The sequence below is a fragment of the Sordaria macrospora genome, chromosome 1 (genome assembly GCF_033870435.1).
Source record: "Sordaria macrospora chromosome 1, complete sequence".
Classification (NCBI taxonomy): Eukaryota; Fungi; Ascomycota; class Sordariomycetes; order Sordariales; family Sordariaceae; genus Sordaria; species Sordaria macrospora.
The window spans coordinates 8125839-8145765 of NC_089371.1; the positions used below are offsets into that span (position 1 = coordinate 8125839).

Here is a 19927-nt window from a genome sequence, read left to right on the forward strand (position 1 = left end):
ATGCCGTCATAGTTCCTTGTCCCTGCCGTTCCGGGCAACAGCAACCTTCCCCGTCGCTTCTTCTCTCCACAACCGCGGCAAATACCTAGTCCACCTTCCAATCGACAGAAGCGCAGTCACGATGTTCCTTTGTCTTTAGCTTGATTTTGTTTTCCATCCTCCTCTTCCTTCTTCCCCAGCGGAACAATCATACCTACGGTCATGGTCGGTTTGCGCCACGCTTAAACCCTCTCTTCCATCTTCTCGACCACCGAGCAAAGGAGAGCACCAAGCTCGCCAGCGAAGCATTGCGCAACCATGTCCGATGGTTCCCGTAAAAAGGGCACGAAGTCCAGTACGTCCCCCGGCTCCGCTATCGCAATTATTGCGACACCCTTAAGGGCTCTCCGCTAACCAACTCTTCCTCGACAGCCTTCCACTTCGTAGCCGGCCTCGGTTCCGGCGTCCTCTCCGCCATTCTCCTACAACCGATCGATCTCCTCAAGACCCGCGTCCAGCAATCCGGCAAACACTCTCTCCGCGCCGCCCTCGCCGAGCTGCGCTCCTCCCCACAGGGCCTCCTCCCTTCTCTCTGGCGCGGCACCCTGCCCTCGGCCCTGCGCACCGGCTTCGGCTCCGCCATCTACTTCACAACCCTCAACACCATCCGCGAGAATGCCGCGCGCCACCTTCCCTCGCTCGCAGCCGCCACCGCCGTCGCGCCGACCATAGCCGCCGCCTCCGGAATCATCACCCCAAACGTTACAAACCAAACATCCTCCTCACTCCCCAAGCTCTCTAACACAGGCAACCTCCTCGCGGGCGCCGTCGCCCGCTCCTTTGCGGGATTCATCCTCATGCCGCTCACCGTCCTCAAAGTCCGATACGAAAGCTCGTTTTACAAGTACACCTCCCTAGCTGGCGCAGCCCGAGATATTGCGCGAACAGAAGGAGCGCGCGGTTTCTTTGCAGGTTTCGGCGCAACGGCTATTCGCGACGCCCCATACGCCGGTCTTTACGTGTTATTTTACGAACAGTCAAAACGATACCTCAGCAACGTATTCCCTCAACCACAACTATCTTCACAAGGAGAAGGGCGCATGACGCAATCCCGCGCCGCCTCGATCAACTTCGCCTCGGGCGTCTTCTCGGCAGTCATTTGCTCGATCATTTCGAACCCGTTTGATGCGGTCAAAACAAGGATCCAGCTGCAGCCGAAGAAGTACAGGAATATGGTGCAGGCGTCGAAAAAGATGCTTGCAGAGGAGGGTGTGCGGAGCATGATGGATGGGCTGGCGCTCAGGATGAGCAGGAAGGCGATGAGCTCGGCACTGGCGTGGACGCTTTATGAGGAGCTGATTAGACGGGCGGAGGGGGCGTGGAAGAAGGGAGGGCCGGAAGAGGTTAAGCTTTGAGAGCGGAAGAGATGAGAAGTGGTGAAGTGGTGAAGTGAAGGAGGGAAAGGTGTTGATCACCTGGGTAGGTATGCGGTGCGATTTTCGATGTCAGAAAAAGAAGCAGCTGAGGAGAAAGTCGCAGGCAGAAAAGTCTGGGAATTGGGACCATGAGCGTGTCCATGCCGGAGTGGGAAAAGGAAAAAGTTTACTGCAGGCGGTAGGTATGGGTATGGTTACGCAATTTGGTTATTCATCATGAATGGTGTTTTGTGGTTGTTGGGGTCATCGGTTTGTATCACCACCATTATAGATATCCCTCTGCTCAGCGATTAACGACATGTACAATTAGCGATCAACAAAGACTTTGTGTAAGATATGAGACGAGACGAGGTTATGGCATTTTAGGTCATGGGTCGAGGAAATGTCATTCAACCTCTCAGAATTATAGAGGACGCAAAACTCTCAGTGATAAATATGAAGTCATATTTTCTCCTATCGTGAGATGAGATGGTGTGAATGTAAATAATTTCGTTTCCCTCAGCTCAGCGTGTGTTTCTGGAGCTCATCCAATCCTTCTAACCTAGGAGTAAAGGGTATCTGTATCGAGAGGAAAACCCAACAAAAGCAGTGATTTGATGATGATGGATGTCTGTGTCACTACCCAGACAGCCTTCGCCATCAGCCAGAAAAGAAAGAAGAAAAAGTAAGCGATGCATTCATTTCATGATATCCAAAAACGAGAAAGAAACAAATCCAAATCATTTCCCATCCATGTCATCCACCCATCCAAAGATTCATAACATCATCCCTCTCTCATCTCGCATATCCCTCCTCCTCGGCTCCTCCTCCTCATGAAGGCCTACCACCAGCCAAATACATCAACAAACTGGGACTCTTGCTGCGATGTCTCGTGCTGCTCTTCTTGCGCACAAACTCAAACTGGTCGTCGTCAAGGTGGCTGCTGTGGCGATGGTGGCTGCTGCTCGAGTGGCTGTGGCTGTGATGGCGCGAGTGCGAGCGATCGCGGTGCTTGTCGCGCTTGTCCTTGATGACCAGCGTCTCAGATACCTCCTTGGTGACGACGGTGCGGATCTGACGCGTGTGGTCCCACAGTTGCTGTTGCTCCCATTCGGGCACCCAGCGCTTGATTAGGACGTAGCCTGGTTCCTGTTGGGGGGTTAGCGATTTGCAGGGAAAAAGGGGGGAGGGGAATAAAAAGGAGAAAGGGGGGTGGGGGTATACGTACAGCATCATATTCGAAATCGATCTTAAAGTGGTAAAGGGTCTCAACGTCAAGATGGCGCAGCGACATGCGAGTGTAGGTGGGACGGGCAATCTGCCCTTGCTTCCTCTCCTCCCTCTCGCTGTCGCTGTCGCTATCGCTGCCCTTCTTGCCCTTCTTGATCTTCTCCTTCTTGAGGATGGCCGCGATGGCCTTCTCGTCCAGACCAGAGTTGATCAGATCCTCCTGCAGACGGCGCTGGTACTCCTTCTCCATCCGCTCCTTCTCCTCCTTCTCCTTGGCCAGGCGCTCGGCCTCCTTGGCCTTCCAGCGGGCCACGGCCGCCTCCTCCTCCGCCTGCTTACGCTTGCGTTCCTCTTCGGCCTTCCTCTCCTCCTCAAGCCGCTTGAGCTCGTACTCGCGACGCAGGCGCTCCTCTTCTTCCTTCTTCTCCTTCTCCTTGCGGATGCGATCGAGCTCCTCCTTGGCCTTGCGCAGCTCGATCTCCTCCTGGAGCTTCTTCTGCTTGCGCTCCTCGGCCTCCTCGCGCTCCAGCCGCTCAAGCTTCTCCTTGGCGCGGAGGAGCTTTTCTTCCTCCTCGCGGGCCGCGGCCCGGCGCCGCTCCTCCTCCTGCCGCCGGATCATGTCCAGGTGGAACTTGGCCTCGTGCAGCTGGTGCTGCTTCTCGTACTCCATCTCGCGGCGGTGCTCTTCTTCCTCGCGGCGGCGCTCTTCCTCGCGCCGCTTGATCATGTCGAGCTCGTACTTAGCTTGCGCGAGCTGCTGCTGCTTCTCGTAGGTCGCCTCCTTTCTCTTCTCCTCTTCCATGTGGCGCGCCTCTTCCTCTTTGCGCTTAACGAGGTCAAGCTGGAACTTGGAGTGCACCAGCTCGTCGTGTTCCTTGTACTTGTCGCGCTGGCGCTCCTCTTCCTCCTTGCGCCTCATGAGATCAAGATGCACCTTGGCTTCGTAGAGCTTATCGTGCTCCTCGTGCTGCTCTTGCATGCGGCGCTCCTCCTCCTTGCGTCGGATGAGGTCCAGCTGGAACTTGGCTTCGTGGAGCGATTGCTGTTCCTTGATATGGCCCTGCTGGCGGTCCTCGTCGTCCTTGCGCCGGATCAGCTCGAGCTGGAGCTTGGTCTGGTGGTAGTCGACATCCCTGTCGTGCTCGGCCTGGAAGCGCTTTTCCTCGGCGGCACGCTCGAGGCGCTCAAGCTTGGACTCGGCATCACGCAGGCGAAGTGACTTTTCTTGGTCGTGAGCGGACCTGCTCCGCTCCTCCTCAAATCTGATTGCCGCCAACTTGTCCCGGGCCCTGATCAGCTCGATCTCATCTTCGTGATACTTCTCCTGAGTGAGACTTTGCTTCTTCTCTTCATTGGCAGCCCTCACGGCCGCGAGCTCGGCCCTCATTCTCTCCAGTTCAATCTTGGTGTGGACTTCATCAAAGTTGCTCTCGCCGCTCGACGACCGGCGGCTGGCACGGCTGTGTGCACGGCTGTGAGTCTTGCGGCCCCGCTTGCTGAAGCCGGCGTGGACATGGAACTCGGATTCCGAGTCGGACGAGGACTCAGAGGAGCTGTGATGACCGCGGCGGATGATGTTCTGGACTACAACCGGTGCTGCCTTGTTCGCAGGAGAAGGGGGTGCTGGCATGACCATACCGGGGGGAGTTGAGCGGCGCTCACGCGATCCTGCGCGCGACCGCGAGCGGCTCTGGTGGGTATGGGTAGCCACGAGGGTGCGCTCATTGACCACAGAAGGACCACGTTGTTGTTCCCAGTAGGGACGTTCCCTGGACGGGCCGCCAAAGTCGGATCGGGATACGGACTGGATGTAGGTAGGGCCACGGTTGCGATCGGGCGAAGGCGACCTGGGAGGGGGACGGACCATGCCGGGAGGCGGCGCCCGATGGACACGGATGTCGATGCCCGTGGACGCCAGCGACTCGTCGTCGCTATAGTCGTGATAACGACTTCCAGCGCGACTCATCTTGTCGAAATTTATATGAGTATGGGTGACTAGGTTTTTGTTTTTTTGGGTGAGACGACCGGAGCCAAACTGACTGACACTGACAGAAGGCAATAGTGAGACAGGACTGGAGGAAAGGCTCTCAGGCTGGGTTGTCGCAAAAGAGATCAGGCTCGAGAGAGAAAAGCGGCACACGGAGGGGTCAGAAGGAATATAAGCCCGGTCTTAGTTGAGGGCGGGGTGTGACCCACCACTTATTCTGTGGTCTAGCGCAGGGGAGGCAGCATGGGAGAGCATCAGGCGGAGGGAAGGTCTCAAGGGACCCATGAGGCACGATGGTTGGGATGGGTCAGCTCGGCCCCAGCCAGACACGTTAACGGCACAGTGTGTACGGGTTCTCACTTCCAGTCTGGTAGGCAAGCAGGTATTCCCAGACGGACCACACCCCTTGGACACGGTCAAAACATGACGGCTGAACCGGCATGTGCCACGCAGCCGCTGAGCCAAGGAACCGACGAGAAGGCCCAAAGATACTGGAGGGGCTAGCAACGGTGATCACGCCTTCTCACTCGTTTCTCACGGTGGCCCGGCTGTGGTTGGTCCAAAAGCGGAGGGTGGCCGGTGGGGAGGGGGGCAGCAACGAACCCTAGCGGTTGCATGTTGCAGGCGCCCAGAGGCGGCATGATGAGCCAGTGAGCCAGTAAATGGACCAGCGATAGACAAGGTGCTGACGGAGAAAAAGCTGAGGTCTCAGAACGTGATCTGGACGAGTCGGCGGTGGATGTTTGTGGAGTGTGGACAATGAAGATCCCAAGATCCAGGTGCTTTCTGTTATGGCAAAAAGCAAAGCCACTCCGTCTCGAATGCCGAGTGAAGGACAAACAAGTCGCGCAGTTGCAAACCTGAAAGAGTCTGCGACGATACCCGCAAAGGAGGGGTTTCACGGGCTGTGGTTGGGTTCTGAAGCTGAGCCTCTCGCCAACGACCCTGACGATCGAGGGTGGGTTTAACTGGAGGGTCCTCTGAGCTGCCACTATGAGCTGCTGTGACTGGTATCCATCTTCCGCGTCGGGTGTATCAATATGTTGTGTATGTGTTTGCGCTCCGTGGTTTAGTCTCACCAAATATTTGCTCGCTATTGATTTCCGGGCTTGAAGGCGAATTCGATTGTTTCCTTCCTCGTCGTCTTTTTCCTTGTGAAAAATATGATTCCCCATCTCACAATGCAAATGTCCACTGTTGTGAACCCAAAACTCGGGAATGCCGTCGCTGAAAGTCGCCATGCATAGGGCTAAGTGAGGGGCTGTACCCAGGATGCATGAAGCGTGCAGTAACCGGTTCTTGGCAGCGGAATGAAGGAGGGGGATCGATATCTGGCTGCCAGGCATCAACAGCGTGTGCCCCTGGCTTGTGAGCTTTCAGATGCTTTGCTTCCAAGGAACACTGTGCTTGGCTGTCAGCCGGGTGTTACCTCAAGTAAGATGTATCGAGATCAATGTGCAAAAGGGGATTGAGGCGTTCGTTAGGTGGATGCTAGAAAAACAGTTTGAGGGCATTCCGACTGCTGGAGAAATGGCTGCCGTTTAAGTTAGGTACCAACCAAAGAATGGATGGCCCCACCAGAGCCTTTTCGTGATGAATCAGGCATGGCGATTCGTACCTAGCTGCCACCATACAATAAAAAGGAAAAGGATATATTGTCTGCATGTGCACACGAAAACTCAAGGTAAGGCGGGCGCCGGTGACACTGAATATGCTGTCATGATAGGCAACTGTATGCTGTATCCCCTAGCATTGCAATTTGTTTCTGTCATCGTGAAATGGTCAACACCTCAACGCAACTTGGAGCTTGGGCACCGTGCTGCCGAGCTCGGCCGGGACTTGGGCCGCCATCCTTCCGCTGCTGCTGCTGAAATTAAGCGCCTGCTAGTAGCTATCCCCGGATGGACTCCGCAATGTGTACACAGCCGCCTACGTAGCGAGCGGCATACCGTTCGGTTCGCGGGCCATCCCGTTTCATACTGGACCTCCAAACTCGAAGAAAATGCTGTAATAGTTTCGACCGCTGAACGTGATAAAAACCCTGCCATTTGACACCTAAACAGAAATGCTGTGAATGGAGCCCGAACGATTTCTTATTTCCGGGACATCGCTTGATACTAGGGCGCCAAGCTCATTCGGCGCTTGAAGCAAAACGACCTCGCCTAGCTCCCCTCCTTTCTCTCGCGCTTAAATCCTTGAACGACAACGACCCCCCTCAAGCCTGCCCGCTACCCTTGAGCATCTTCTCAATGTGCTCCATGCTGTTCTTCGCTGTCGTCTCGAGGTAGTGCAACCTCTTGCCCAGGTTCTCCACCTCGGTCTCCATCTCCTTCATCTCGGTGCCTAGTCTGTCCTTGAGTGCTGGGACGGGGACTGAGACGAACCTGTTGGATTTTGGTGTTTCCGGTGAGTATCTTGTCAAGTGAACGAAAACCTCGCTTGGTAACCCAGACGATTTGTGGTCGTTTTTAAAGCAGTTGGACCAAGAGAGAGAGACAGGGGATACCTACATCTTTCCGACACCCTCATACACGGCAGTGCTCTCCGGCAACGTGGCGAGCTCATTCCGTGTGAGCTGAGCCAGACGCATCTCACGCTGCTTGGACGCCTGCTGGGTGCGGACGAGACCGATTTGTTGCTGAGCCGCGATCGACTGGGCTTCGATCTCACGGACCAGCTATCGATGACGTTCAAGTCGGTGTTAGAGCTTCACAATCCAATGCGACTCGAGAAAGGTTGATGGGATGGCAGGTGGTTGGTGCCCGACTCACCTTTTGGAGAGCTTCGTTGGAAATGGACATTATCGCGGGTTGTGGTTTGTTCAATTAGGTGAGCAGGTATTCAGGGTAAAGTGGCTCGGTGATCGGATCCTCGGTTTGGGTTGGTTCGTCGTTGTTTTGGTGTTTGATATCTGAAAGTCCAAAAGGGGGAAGAGACAGCGGGAAGCTGTTCTGTGGTGGAAACGCTGGCGGCGGCGACCTTTGGTGGTGGTGCGCTGGAGATGCACAGTATTTGGTTGAAAGTTCGCACATACCTGCGGTTGAGGCGCTTTGGGTCCGATCGTCTTTCTTCCCGGGCCAACATAAAATGCAACAATTTTTCTTAAACATTTATATTACATTGTCTATATATGCTTACTGATTCATGTTTCTCCATTCCTCTTTTAATGGACTTGTTTCCTTCGGCGACATTCCTGCGCCGCTTCTATAGTCGAGACATCGCCTTTGGGGTCGTAGTTGCTTTTCAACAACCATACAGCAGTACCGCGATACGAACCACTGCACCGATACCCCCCTTTTCGGCAATTATGTTGATAGCGACTTGGAGTCTTCAGTGCGAAGTGCTTCCTGGCCATTGGATAATCTGCCCTCGAGAAAGGTCACCGTCATCGGTTTACCAGGAGGGCTCCGCCTCCGTGCCAGGTAGCATCATCCTGCCAACAAGATGGCCCAACCTTCATCTGCACATCCTCTCCACGTCGGCCATTAGTCTATTAGTTGACTACACCCGTCCTCTTCTGGGTATCTTCAGCTGCTCTTAGTTGCGCCCTTTTGAGTCCTGGGAACGACTTGGGGAATGGAGCTCCAAGGCCTCCAGTCAAGCATGAACTTCTCTTCCTCACCAGCAAGGCAACGAACAAGCCAGATGCGCCAGAGAATCATTTCGTATGCTATATGGGTGTGAATGTCAGTCAACGAATTACCATGATACTAAGGACTGTTGGAATGCACTTACCACCTAGGCCAGTAAGAATGTGCCACCATCCATGACCTTCAAGTACAATCGACCAGGGGAGCTGTAGCTGGTTCTTCGCGGTGGTGAGATGTTTGCAGAAGATGTTGTCCATATTCCAGATGAAAAAACCACCAACAAAGGTGATGATAGCTATTTTGTCCCGTTTGTTAGCGTGTGTCCTTCTGAGTTGGCAAAACAGGGCTGACTTACAAACCAAGGCCAACGTCCACATCTCACGCATGAGCCGACTGCAGTGGGTAGGGTTTCTCTCCCTCAGTTGCGGCCTCAACTGATACTCCATAACATAGAAGCCGCGGAAAACGGTGGTGGCAGTGATAAGGGCAAATGCCACTTGGTGAAACACTGGGTTTTTGGCATAAAGATAGTAAACCTAGGAGTTTGCGTTAGTTCTGGCCTCACTCAGAGAGCGAATGGTTATGTCACATACAGTGATGAAGATGCCAAGTCCAATCATGACCAAGGCAATCAGAATCTGGGTCCTCGGGGATCTCTTGTAGGAGAATGTGGCATAGCACATGATAAACACGGTATAGATCATGGGCAGCTCATCGGCGAGTTGCATCTCATCTGATTAGCTTGTTAGTCTTCCGAGGCTAAACCATCACACAAGAGCTCACTTGCACTTAAGAGTCGCATGGAACGCCATGGAGCCGAGCCCAACCACCATGTAGCCAAGGTAGGCAAGGAGAAAGATGGGCGAGTGCTTGAACTCAAGGACATTTCGTATCCCTTTGACTCCAAGCCACATAAACATTAAGTTGGTTAATGTGTTAACCAGCTCAGCACAGTAGTATGTGATGTTATAATCCTATATGTCAGATACATGGTGAGTTTCGTGGGTCAAAAAGGGGAGGTATAATTCGGACATGGGTTTAGGGTACCTCTTCACACCAGTTCAAAGTTGATGTTTGCTCTCCCCAGAAGCCATCACGGGCTTCCCGATAGGGAATCTGAAGTATCGACATTTTGGCTCGTGGCTAAACTAATAGCGTAGCGTTTCTCACCAGCCGCTTAGACGCACTGCTACCACACAGAACTTCGGAATGGTGCCAAGCCCAATCAGAAGGAGTAGTCTGGCCCGTTTGGGTGGCTGAATTGGGAATTAGAGATTGACACTTGAAGCTTGCAGATGGGTATCGTGGAGTGTTAGAATCGGACTGCAGTCGAAGCGGATCTCTCGGTGTACTGGATATGTCCGTAACTTTCGTGTTATTCGTCGGTCGTAGGGTGTAAGCCACACCTTCGGGTCTACAAGACAATATGTGCGAGGTGGCACTGAGAAGGCCTCTGAGTTCCTGTTTTGGAAGTGAGAAAGTTGAAATCCCAAGCAATGAGATACAAGATATTTGAATTCAGAAGAGAAAATCGGCTCGAGCTCGGTGTAATTGGAAACCAAGAGAATCCCGGATATCTCGGAACAGTACGAAAATCGAACAAGACAGAAAGTAGCGCAAACCATGCAAGCTAGGAACGGTGGCTCTTTCCTCACAACAGCAGCTCGAGCATGACGATATTGCACTTGAAATTATAAAAGGTGAGGAGGCTTGCTGGGATAGCTATACCAAGCCCATAAAACATGGAAGCAACCCAACAACATTCGACAAGATCGATCGAAAGCTGGAAGTTCTTGGTGACAACTAGATCCACCAAAACGTTGACGTTGGGCAGTTCGCGCAACCCGGCAACCGAGCGTAGTTTTGATTTCAAAAAACAGTCCGGACGAGGATCCTGGATCAGTGTTCGCCCTGGCGCAACATTGTCACCAGCACTCTGCCAAAGCAAAAGCAGGAAGGCTTTACTTGCACCGTTCGTAAGCGTCGACGCTGGACGATAAGAAGGGCATGATGCCTCGACCCGTGACGGAATCTATATCCAGCATTTTCGATGACAGTCAAGAGAAAAACCAGCACAACTTCGATTCTCTGGCAGCCAAGTGATCATTGTGTTGATCATCGACTGACAAGGTAAAACCAAAACAAGAGCAGGGAAGACACCGGAAGATGGTTCCTGTCACATGTGCCTGGAAAAAGCGGAAACCTCAAAAGCGGGACCCAACGTAAGTCCCCACCTCGGTAGAGCTTCTGCTCCGTCCCGGCAACGGCCCCGCTCGGCCCGGATCCGGATGGCCCGTGCATGTCGCAAGTACAGCCAAACTGCCAAAGTGGAAGTTACACAACGTCGGGTCTGGTGTACAGCTCGAGCTTACAGCGAGCAGATACAGCATGCCACAGTGGCTTTAGTGGAGGTGGCACCTGCTACAACCAACTCCCCTCTGCATTTGTCGGTTGTCAGCTTGTCATGCGATGATCTCGAAATGAAGAGATATCTGTCCTGGAGATTTTGAACAAGGAGTCCGGAAGAAAGATTGTTGATATCAACAAAGCCAAGCCCATAAAGAGGTACCTGCCAGGGACAACGACATAACCGCCGAGCGCGTTGGGGATGCCAAGAACTCGGCGCATCCTCCGACGTAGGCAACAACATCCTCGAGATTCCGGGAGACATTGACCACGACGAGACGGACGGGACCATTGCGGATACACAGACCATCGAGCCTAGCGCCAACCACGACAATCGCGTCGAGTGAATCCGAAACCATTTGTTCACCAAGTCAACAATTCCTGAACGACGACCACGGCAACGACGGATCCATGTGACAGCCAACCACCGGTACCTGACCAACTCCAGACACCTTCCTTGACCTGCCATCATTGGATGGCCACACCATCACATGGCATCACCCGCTAAACAAGCCTCGTCAAGATGGGGCTCGTTCCTATCGCAGGCTGTCGCTGGAGTCGAGGCCAAACTAGACACCATTCTCGCCGACGACTATGATGATGCTGCCCAGCAGAGCAAGGAGTCCAAACCAGCGGCAACTCCTCCGCCAGCAGCATCCCCGGCGAAGGCCAGCCCAAGTATGATGTTTTCAACCCAGACTTGTCCCCTTTACCGAAAATGTATAGCTAACACTTGCGACTTACAGCGCCTTCAAGGACAGCCTCAACACGTACCAATGATCGCCTCCAAGAGCGGTTGGCCAGGGCCATGGCCGCTAAGGCTGCCGGCAAGAACATCGATCGAACGTCATCCTCTACACAAGCGAGCCCACGCCAGAGTTTGGATGCGCCAAGCCGAGCCTCGACCGACAGCGTGGATAGGCCGAATATCACAGCCAAGGACAGCCCAAAGGCCGTCGCATCGCCGCGCGCATCCTTAGACACACCCAGGAAATCGCAAGATACAACACAAGAGCCACCAGTGGAATCAGGGGGCTCGGTGGACAGAACCAAAGAGGTGGAATCACAGCCAGTTTCTAAAACAACCGACAGTGCGAGGGCCTCGACGGATCAGCCACATCTAGAAAACATCACTGATGTTGAAACACCGAAGACCGAAGCCAAGTTGGAGGCGCCTGCCGAGATAGTCGCCGAGACCGAACCCAAACAGAGCGTCGAGGTCACTGAGAAGGAACAACCCAATGGTCAGGAAACGAAATCGGACGATGCGCGACCGCAAAACCAAGACGAGATCCACGCCTATATAGAGCGAATCGATGCTTTGGAGGCTAAGCTACAGTATCTTGCAAGGGAGGCATCTGCAGCGGCGCGCAAGGAGGCTTTGTCTGCGCCCGCCGGAAGTGCCGAAAAGAAGCTCGCGGAGAAAGATCAACAAATAGCCCAGCTGATGGAAGAAGGGAAGAACCTCGCCAGTAACGAACAGAAACTGCGGACAATCTTGAAGAACTTGCGAAAGAAACAAGCCGACGATGAAAAGGAGATTGGCAACCTCAGGGCGGCCAAAGAAAAGGCCGACAGGGAAATAGAGAACTTGCGCAAGCGTGCTCGACACTCAGACGAACTCGAAAAGAGCCAAAATGAGCTCCAGAGACGGTTGGACCAGTCACAACGGGAGCTCAACAACTTGCGAACGGAAGTCAAGTCCAAGGATGCTATCATTGCTGAACTACGATCACAGCTTCAAAAGGCTACTGAACAGGCGGATGCCATGTCGGCCAAGGTCAACGACAAGGCCAGGGAACAGGATCAGCGGCGGATAGCAGAATTGGAGGAATCCGTGGAAGCTCTCAAGATCGAGAAGAACTTGGCGACCGACCGTGCCAAGGCGCAAGCCGATGAACTCCGAAAAGAAGCCGAAAGAGCCAGCGAAAAGGCGAAGGCTCTCGAGTTGGAGCTGAAGGCCGAAGTCCAGGTGATGGAAAGTAAGCTGGAAGCCATGCGGACCCGTGCTGAAGAGGCGTCCTCGGGCGTAACGGGAGACTCCCAAGCCAAGTTGCTTAGACAGGTGGAAACCCTGCAAAGTCAATACTCGATTGCAAGCGAGAATTGGCAAGGGATCGAAACCACCCTTCGTTCTAGAATTGTTAACCTTGAGAAGGAGCGAGATGAAGCATTGCAACGGGAGTCGGATATGCGCAGAAAGGCTCGTGAAGCTGTGAGTACTTTCCGATGTCATAGCCTTTGCAAATCAGAATACTGACAATCTCTAGGCCCTCCGCGCGAGACGCAATGAGGAAGAGCTGGAGGAAGCCAAGACCAAGGTGACCAGCCAGAAAGATGTCGAATCCTACCGGTCACAACTCGACTCTCTCAAGAAGCGCGTAGAGGAAACTGAAGTAGCCCTGAAACAGGCGCGAGCCGATTTCGAGAAGCAGAAGCAGGCATGGGAAGCTGAAAAGGAAGTGATCAAAGAGGAAAGGGAAAGGGAAAGGGATCTCCAAACACAAGGAAACCGCCCACGATCCTGGTTGGAGGGTCTCCCTGGCGGCCCATTCCTGAAGAACGAGGGCAGCAGGCCTGGATCACCTCAACTGTCAACAGCGCAAAGGACCTACAGCACTGACTACCTAGGCATCCAAGGCCTCTCAAACAAGGTCCGCAAGGCGTCAGCCCCATCAAGCAACGGCGATGCCGCGGTGGGAGCTATTGCCAGCCGCCGTCCCTCCGGCCAGCCCGGTCTCATCCGCACATCAGTCGCCTCAGGCAGCACCCAACCAGGAAGCAACTCCCTCTTCAGTCCCACCACGGAGTCCATGCCTCCAGTCACTCCCCTATCTGCGATCCACCCGCCATCAGACGCAGGTGCCGCACCAGAAATTCAGCACCCGCCGCGCGAGCTCCACCGCTCCGACACGGGCTTCGACAGCATCGACTCCTCCTCCTCTCCACACAACGTCATGCAAGACATGGTCTCCGTGTCCACCATTGCCGCGGGCCCCTCGGTCCAGCTCGTCGAGCGCATGAGCGCCAAGATCCGCCAGCTTGAGAGCGAGAAGGTGACGGTGCGCGAGGAGTTGGCGCGCATCTCCAAGCAGCGGGATGAGGCACGGGCGGAGATCGTGGCGCTGATGGGCGAGGTGGAGAACCAGAAGAAGGCCTGTGAGCGGGTTGCTGAGCTGGAAAGACAAGTAGCGGAGGTGAATGAAAGATATGAGACCACGTTGGAGTTGTTGGGCGAGAAGAGCGAGGAGGTGGATGAGTTGAAGGCGGATGTGGCAGACTTGAAGGACATGTATAGGGATTTGGTGGAGAGGACTATGAAATAAGTGTTGTAGAGGAGAGGATGGGGTGGGTAATTCTTGCATATACAGTAGACTACTTAAAACAGTCGGTAATGAAGTATCAGTTGATGTGTGGGTAAGACCGTAAGTGACTGGGAGGTAGGGAGCTCATGGACAGGTGAGTGAGGGTGCCTTTTACTAATATTCTGGATATTGGTGTCCACCGATCGTGTAGTGGTTTTTCTTACGGTATCATTGATTTTGTTTGATACCATTCCCTCAGGCTCCCCTTTCCTTCGTCGAGGCACCCAATCTCAAAAATCAACGCTCACATTCCTCATCATGTCATTCATTCCCACGCTCACCTTCAAAGCTCAATCCCCTCCCTCTCCGCCTCCCGCTCAATAAACCTCCTCACATCCTTATCCGGCGCCAAATCCAACGCCAAACACCCATCCACATCCTTCTTATCCGTCTCCGCACCGGCCTTGAGCAACGCAACCGCCGCATCTCCATGCCCCTCCGCCACCGCATGATGCAGCGGCGTGTACCCCGCGCTATCCGTCGCGTTCAACGGGCTCTTATGCTCCAGCAGCAAATTGATCATAGGCACAGACCCGATAGCCGCGGCGCGGTGCAGGGGGTACTGCCCCCGCTTGTCCTTGACCCGTACCGAGGCGGGCTTGGCCGGTTTGATGAGGTCCGGGGACAAAAGCTTGCGCGCGAGATCGATGTTGTTTTTGGAGGCGATGAAGTGCAAAGCTGTCTGGTTCTGGTTGTTAGTCTGGTTGATGTCGGCGCCGCGTGACAAAAGAAGGTCGATTATCGCGTCGCTTTCTTTGACCGAGGCGGCGATCATGAAGGGCGTCCAGCCCATTTCGTCCTGCATTGATATTGTCAGTTTTGTGGTCTGGGCTCGGAGGTTGCTAGTGGGTTGAATGGGGGATGCCAACCTCGACATCAGGATCGAAACCCTTTTGGTTCACGAGGAGCTCAACGACTTCCTTGCGATTGTAGGAACAGGCCCAGTGGATGGGGAGACGGCCATCGTCGTCTTTGCGGAGGGCGAGCTTAGGGTTCGCCTGGTTAAGTGTTAGTTAGGTGACTATCTATTACATCTCTTTTTTGATTAATGTTAACTAACATTGAGGAGAGATTCGATGACGGATACTGGGAATGTGAAACGTGTCAGTGATCATCAAGTTCGTGGGTATCTCAATGAGTGTCCTCAGCTGAGGTGCTCAGCTTGATGTGTTCTGGAGCTTTCCATGCTCACCTTTACCGTCACGGGCGGCAGCGTGAATCGCAAACTTGTCTTCTGCCATTGTGAATCTTTGGTGGATGAATGGTTGAGTATCTGCCGGAAGGAGATCAGATAATAGATCAAGTCAGATGTATAAGAATTACTTGCTAGGCATGGTGATGTTGTTGCAAGAGTTGAACGTCATGTAAGTGATGCCTTCCCCGGGAGCTTCGATGAGGTGAGTGTCCGAAAGAGGCACACCGTGTGAGCTTCACTGTCTCTGCCAAGACGCTAAAACCGCTTAAATGTGGCCCAAGCTCCCTGAAACCCAGGACGTCAGCAAAAATTCCCAGCCGCGTCCAGGCCGCGCCGGTGGCACTCGTGGCACTGTACCACTTTCATCACTGCATCTTCAACTTTGACATCAAGTCAACAACTGCGATTCCCAACTCCATCAGACGACCAACGACCGAATTTTCATCCTCCAATCCGACCGATTTTGCGACAGTATAAACACATCAAACCGAACGACGAATCAATTCCATCTCGAACTCCTTCATCATGGCGGCCGAGGTTGCCAACAGCGCCGCCAAGGGCCCTGGCACTGACGCCAACCCGCTCGAGATCATGATCCGCGAGAACGCCAGGAAAACGAAACTCATCTACGCCGCCACAACCACAACCACAGACGCCTCTGGCAGCACCTCCGGGAGGAAGCGGCTAAAACTCGACCCCGGGCTTGCGTCAGAAGATCCCGACATCACCAAGACCGGCCTCTCTCTCCGTCTCCACGCCGAGTACAGCGATGTCCAGACCCTTCCCGAAGCCATTGCCTCCAAGTTGCCCGCCGGCAAACCACGCAAAACAAAGGCCAAGCCAGCCATCGAAGAGGCTCCCTCGAAATCCGAAGAACACGCCCGCAAACTCATCGAGGGCATCCCGCTGAGCAAGTCCACCGCCGGCGGCGCCAACTCGAATGCCCTGGTCCTCTCGCGCAGCAAGCCCGGCGCTGGCAGCGCGTCATCAACCAGACCGAATGCGCAACGAAACGAGCCACAAGGAAACAGCCTGGCGCGGCGATCCGACGTGTTGGCACAGCCCAGGCCAGATTGGCACCCGCCTTGGAAGCTCCTCAAGGTTCTTTCGGGCCATCTGGGTTGGGTGCGTGCCTTGGCGGTAGAACCGGACAACAAGTGGTTTGCGTCGGGCGCGGGCGATCGCACCATCAAGATCTGGGACTTGGCGTCGGGAGCCTTGAAGTTGACTCTCACTGGACATATCTCGACGGTGCGCGGGTTGGCTGTGTCGCCGAGACATCCATACTTGTTCTCGTGCGGTGAGGATAAGATGGTCAAGTGCTGGGATTTGGAAACGAACAAGGTTATCCGACATTATCACGGCCATCTGAGCGGTGTCTATACCCTTGCGCTGCATCCTACACTAGATGTTCTGGTAACAGGCGGTCGCGATGGTGTGGCTCGTGTGTGGGATATGCGGACGAGGAGCAACATCCACGTTCTCTCTGGACACACGGGCACGGTAGCGGATCTTGTCTGTCAGGAGGCCGATCCTCAGGTTATCACAGCCAGCTTGGACTCGACCGTCCGCATGTGGGATTTGGCAGCCGGCAAGACGATGGGCGTCTTGACGCATCACAAGAAGGGTGTGCGAGCGTTGACGACGCATCCAGCCGAGTTCACGTTTGCGACGGGCAGCACGGGCAGCATCAAGCAGTGGAAGTGTCCCGAGGGCGCATTTATGCAGAACTTTGAGGGACACAACGCCATCATCAACACGCTATCTGTGAACGATCAGAATGTCATGTTTTCTGGTGGCGACAATGGTTCGATGAGCTTCTGGGATTGGAAGTCTGGCCATCGCTTCCAGGCTCTGGATACGACTGCTCAGCCTGGTTCGCTGGATGCTGAGTCTGGCATTATGAGCTCGACCTTTGATAAGTCTGGAGCCCGCTTGATTTGCGGTGAAGCGGACAAGACCAGTGAGTTGCCCTGTCATCATACTTCAGCCTTTTTATCATGTCACTAACGGAATCTCTAGTCAAAATCTGGGGTGAAGACCTTAGCGCGACACCAGAGTCGCATCCCCTCGAGTGGAAGCCGAGCTTTGCGAAGCGGAAATTTTAAGTATCCGTGAACGGCGATTAGAGGAAGGTTGCGTTATGTTATAAAATTGCACCGTGGAGCTGAGCAGGCCAGGCCACAGGGGTATAAATGGATAGACCACTACAACCTGGGATAACGAGTTAATCAACGAACACATTTTGACGTTACGCCGAGTGAAATAAGAACCAACTTGCCATGTGCATATTCTAAATCTAGGGTATCATTAACTACTGTCATTCAGAGAAGCACACCCAGTGCTTTGATTTCAGGGTCATCACGGAAAGCCAACCTGACCTCCTCATCCCCAACAGCCAGCCTGATCTTGCTCGGCCGCTCGGCCTTGTGAGCCTCCAAGTTGATAACACCCGCTCCCGTCAGGTCGACGGCGGCGATGGTCAGCCCGGCCGGTCGCATCTGCCTGGAGTCAGGTTTTGATCTCGCGCCGCCCATGATGCCATCCCCATAATCTGCCGCGCTTACCCCAACCGTGGTCATCAAAGCATTCAGCGGCCGACTATCGCCTCCGGTCGCCAGCTTGATCATCCGCTGCATCTCCTCCAGCACATCTCCAAACGTGCTCTCCGCCAACCCCGTCCGCTGGGTACGCAGCAGCAACGCCGTAAGCAACAACCTCGACGCAAAGGGGAGACCCCTCAGGTACTGCTGCAGCGGATTACTCGTAGCCTCATTGATCGCCCTCCTTACCGTCTCAATCGTGACTCTCCCCGCCGACGAGCCCTTCTTCTTCTTCTTCGGACTGCTATCCTCCGCCGCTCCCTTCTTACTTGGTGTTGGCGGCTCAGCTTCAGCAACCTCCTTCGCATCCGCCTCCGCCAACTCCACCGCCCGTCGACAAATATCCAGCGCCCTTCTCGCGTCACCGCTCACCGCCGCCACTTTTCTTGCCGCAAACTGTACCGCGTCCGCGTCCACAATATCCCCCGGCACGCCCTCCAGCCGGCTCTGCACGATCCGCATCAGCTGCTCGTGGTTATACCCCGGGAACGTGATCCTCGTCAGGCCCAACCGACTGCTGATCTTATTGGAAAGCGTGCGCTCAGGCAAATCCATCGTGTTGGCCACAGCTAGCACAATCAGCCGACTGTGTCTTAGCCCGGGCCAGTTGAAGAAGTTGTACATGACACCTTGGTTTTTCGTGACAAGCTGGTCCAGCTCGTCCATCAGCACTACGCAGGGCACGCGGCGCGGGGACGGGTGGCTGAATTCGCGCTCTAAAAGGTCTAAGGCCTGGGAAGGGCTGACGCGTTGGCCTTTGAGGGCTTCCCATAACAGGGAGTAGGATTGGTGCGGGTCCGTGATCTTCATCCCGTTGATTTCGACAAAGATGAAGTCATCTAGCTCGTCGGCGCGCACGGCCGCGTCCAGGTGCGAGACGACTTCGCGAACAGTGGCGGTTTTGCCGGTGCCGGGGGTGCCGGAGATGTAGATGCAGGTGCCGCTGCCGTCGGTGATGGCCGCTTCGAGGTGCGAGTATACGAGACTGAACTCGGCTTCGCGGCAGGGGAGGGAGGTCGGGACCGAGGCGACGTGCAGTTGGGTGCGAGCGAGCTGGTAGGGCGAGTTTTGGATGTGCATGGGGGAGAGAACGCGGGTGGCCAGTGGCGTGAATTCGAGGTGCTTCTTGATCATGATCTTGCGGTGGGAGGTGGGTGTTACGGCGGCGCCTCCAGCAAGGGCGGCTTTGGTGCCTTTGCGTCGGCTGGTTGGGGTGGCGGCGTTGCTGCGAACTTTCAGCTTCCGGGGCGTGCGAGGGACTTTGGCGGCGGGTTCGGCGTCGGCATCGTCGTTGTCGGAGCCGTATTCTCGTTCGGGGGATTCAGCTTTGGGTTGGCGTTTTCGCCGGGTGGCTTTGGTGCGCTTTTGGACGAAGTCGAGAAGAGCATTGAGGTCCTCCTTGCCCTTGTAGATGTCTTCCCATTTGAACTCGTCGGTGTAAGTACACGTTCGCGTGTTGCAACCTCGGCGGCAGGTGAAGACTTTCCCGAACTCTTTGGATTTTCGTGGGACTTTTCCGGTTGGGTACTGTTTCATAAAGGCCTCTTGGGACAGGACAGTGGCCTTGCCGTTGATAGTGGTGAGGGCGTTGAAGTCGAAACTCGCTGTTATATAAAGCTCGTTCTGCACTTCAAAGTTAGCAACTTGACTCAAGGACCCTTCGAATGAATGGAGAGTTATCGGGGCGTACCTCAACAAAGTCCGTCCTCTTCTTCGGGCCATTGCGAATCTCCTTCTCTGACGAAAACCACATAAATTTCGCCGACTTCTCGCCATCATCTTCCAAGAACTCCGAGGCAATCCCAACCCAGGCTTCATTAGAACCTTCGGCCTTGAGAAGCAACGTATCCCCCACATAACAGTCGAAGTCCCCCATCTGCGCGCCGATAATCTTGCGTTCTGGCAATGCTGTTCGTTTCCGTTTCCTCGATCCAGGTCTGCTTGCTGGTATGACCTCGGCCTCCCCTTCTTCCTCTTCCCGATCGTAAATCCATTCCCATGGCAAATCGTCTGTCCCTAGTTCGTCATCCGAATCTTCTCTGGTTACGCCCGGCAGACCGAACTCTTGCGCCCGGGACGAGCGCCGTCCGGGAGTGGCAGGCATGGTAGCAAGTTGTCGAGGAGGTAGCCGTAGAACTTGTATATCGGTATGGTCAG

The 19927-nt window shown here is 54.6% G+C and overlaps 8 protein-coding genes across 8 annotated transcripts; 3 read left to right on the plus strand and 5 right to left on the minus strand.

The window, feature by feature from the left end:
• The first annotated feature begins 65 nt into the window (after nt 1-65).
• On the plus strand, nt 66-1744 carry SMAC4_00478 (uncharacterized protein). The gene is made up of 2 exons (XM_003351882.2): nt 66-334; nt 412-1744. The coding sequence occupies exons 1-2, from the start codon at nt 298-300 to the stop codon at nt 1392-1394; spliced, it is 1020 nt and encodes a 339-aa protein (XP_003351930.2). The 5' UTR covers nt 66-297; the 3' UTR covers nt 1395-1744.
• Nucleotides 1745-1836: 92 nt separating this feature from the next.
• Nucleotides 1837-4850, minus strand: SMAC4_00479 (uncharacterized protein). The gene is made up of 2 exons (XM_003351883.2): nt 2623-4850; nt 1837-2543 (listed from the first exon to the last, which is right to left on the minus strand). Exons 1-2 carry the CDS (start codon nt 4588-4590, stop codon nt 2226-2228), a joined length of 2286 nt encoding a protein of 761 aa, XP_003351931.1. The 5' UTR covers nt 4591-4850; the 3' UTR covers nt 1837-2225.
• Nucleotides 4851-6300: 1450 nt separating this feature from the next.
• On the minus strand, nt 6301-7412 carry SMAC4_00480 (uncharacterized protein; the record flags this gene model as incomplete). The annotated part of the gene is made up of 3 exons (XM_003351884.2): nt 6301-6995; nt 7122-7288; nt 7383-7412. 3 exons carry the CDS (start codon nt 7410-7412, stop codon nt 6827-6829), a joined length of 366 nt encoding a protein of 121 aa, XP_003351932.1. The 3' UTR covers nt 6301-6826.
• A 726-nt stretch (nt 7413-8138) lies between these two features.
• SMAC4_00481 (uncharacterized protein) lies at nt 8139-9705 on the minus strand (the record flags this gene model as incomplete). The annotated part of the gene is made up of 6 exons (XM_003351885.2): nt 9249-9705; nt 8989-9175; nt 8795-8934; nt 8557-8737; nt 8347-8496; nt 8139-8281 (listed from the first exon to the last, which is right to left on the minus strand). Exons 1-6 carry the CDS (start codon nt 9330-9332, stop codon nt 8139-8141), a joined length of 885 nt encoding a protein of 294 aa, XP_003351933.2. The 5' UTR covers nt 9333-9705.
• Nucleotides 9706-11070: 1365 nt separating this feature from the next.
• On the plus strand, nt 11071-14024 carry SMAC4_00482 (uncharacterized protein). The gene is made up of 3 exons (XM_003351886.3): nt 11071-11285; nt 11354-12822; nt 12878-14024. Exons 1-3 carry the CDS (start codon nt 11099-11101, stop codon nt 13931-13933), a joined length of 2712 nt encoding a protein of 903 aa, XP_003351934.2. The 5' UTR covers nt 11071-11098; the 3' UTR covers nt 13934-14024.
• Nucleotides 14025-14121: 97 nt separating this feature from the next.
• Nucleotides 14122-15318, minus strand: SMAC4_00483 (uncharacterized protein). The gene is made up of 4 exons (XM_003351887.2): nt 15165-15318; nt 15033-15058; nt 14842-14970; nt 14122-14771 (listed from the first exon to the last, which is right to left on the minus strand). The coding sequence occupies exons 1-4, from the start codon at nt 15211-15213 to the stop codon at nt 14256-14258; spliced, it is 720 nt and encodes a 239-aa protein (XP_003351935.1). The 5' UTR covers nt 15214-15318; the 3' UTR covers nt 14122-14255.
• A 162-nt stretch (nt 15319-15480) lies between these two features.
• Nucleotides 15481-17428, plus strand: SMAC4_00484 (uncharacterized protein). The gene is made up of 2 exons (XM_003351888.2): nt 15481-17130; nt 17190-17428. Exons 1-2 carry the CDS (start codon nt 15693-15695, stop codon nt 17273-17275), a joined length of 1524 nt encoding a protein of 507 aa, XP_003351936.1. The 5' UTR covers nt 15481-15692; the 3' UTR covers nt 17276-17428.
• Nucleotides 17429-17491: 63 nt separating this feature from the next.
• SMAC4_00485 (uncharacterized protein) lies at nt 17492-19874 on the minus strand (the record flags this gene model as incomplete). The annotated part of the gene is made up of 2 exons (XM_003351889.1): nt 17492-19393; nt 19461-19874. 2 exons carry the CDS (start codon nt 19872-19874, stop codon nt 17492-17494), a joined length of 2316 nt encoding a protein of 771 aa, XP_003351937.1.
• Nucleotides 19875-19927: the final 53 nt, after the last annotated feature.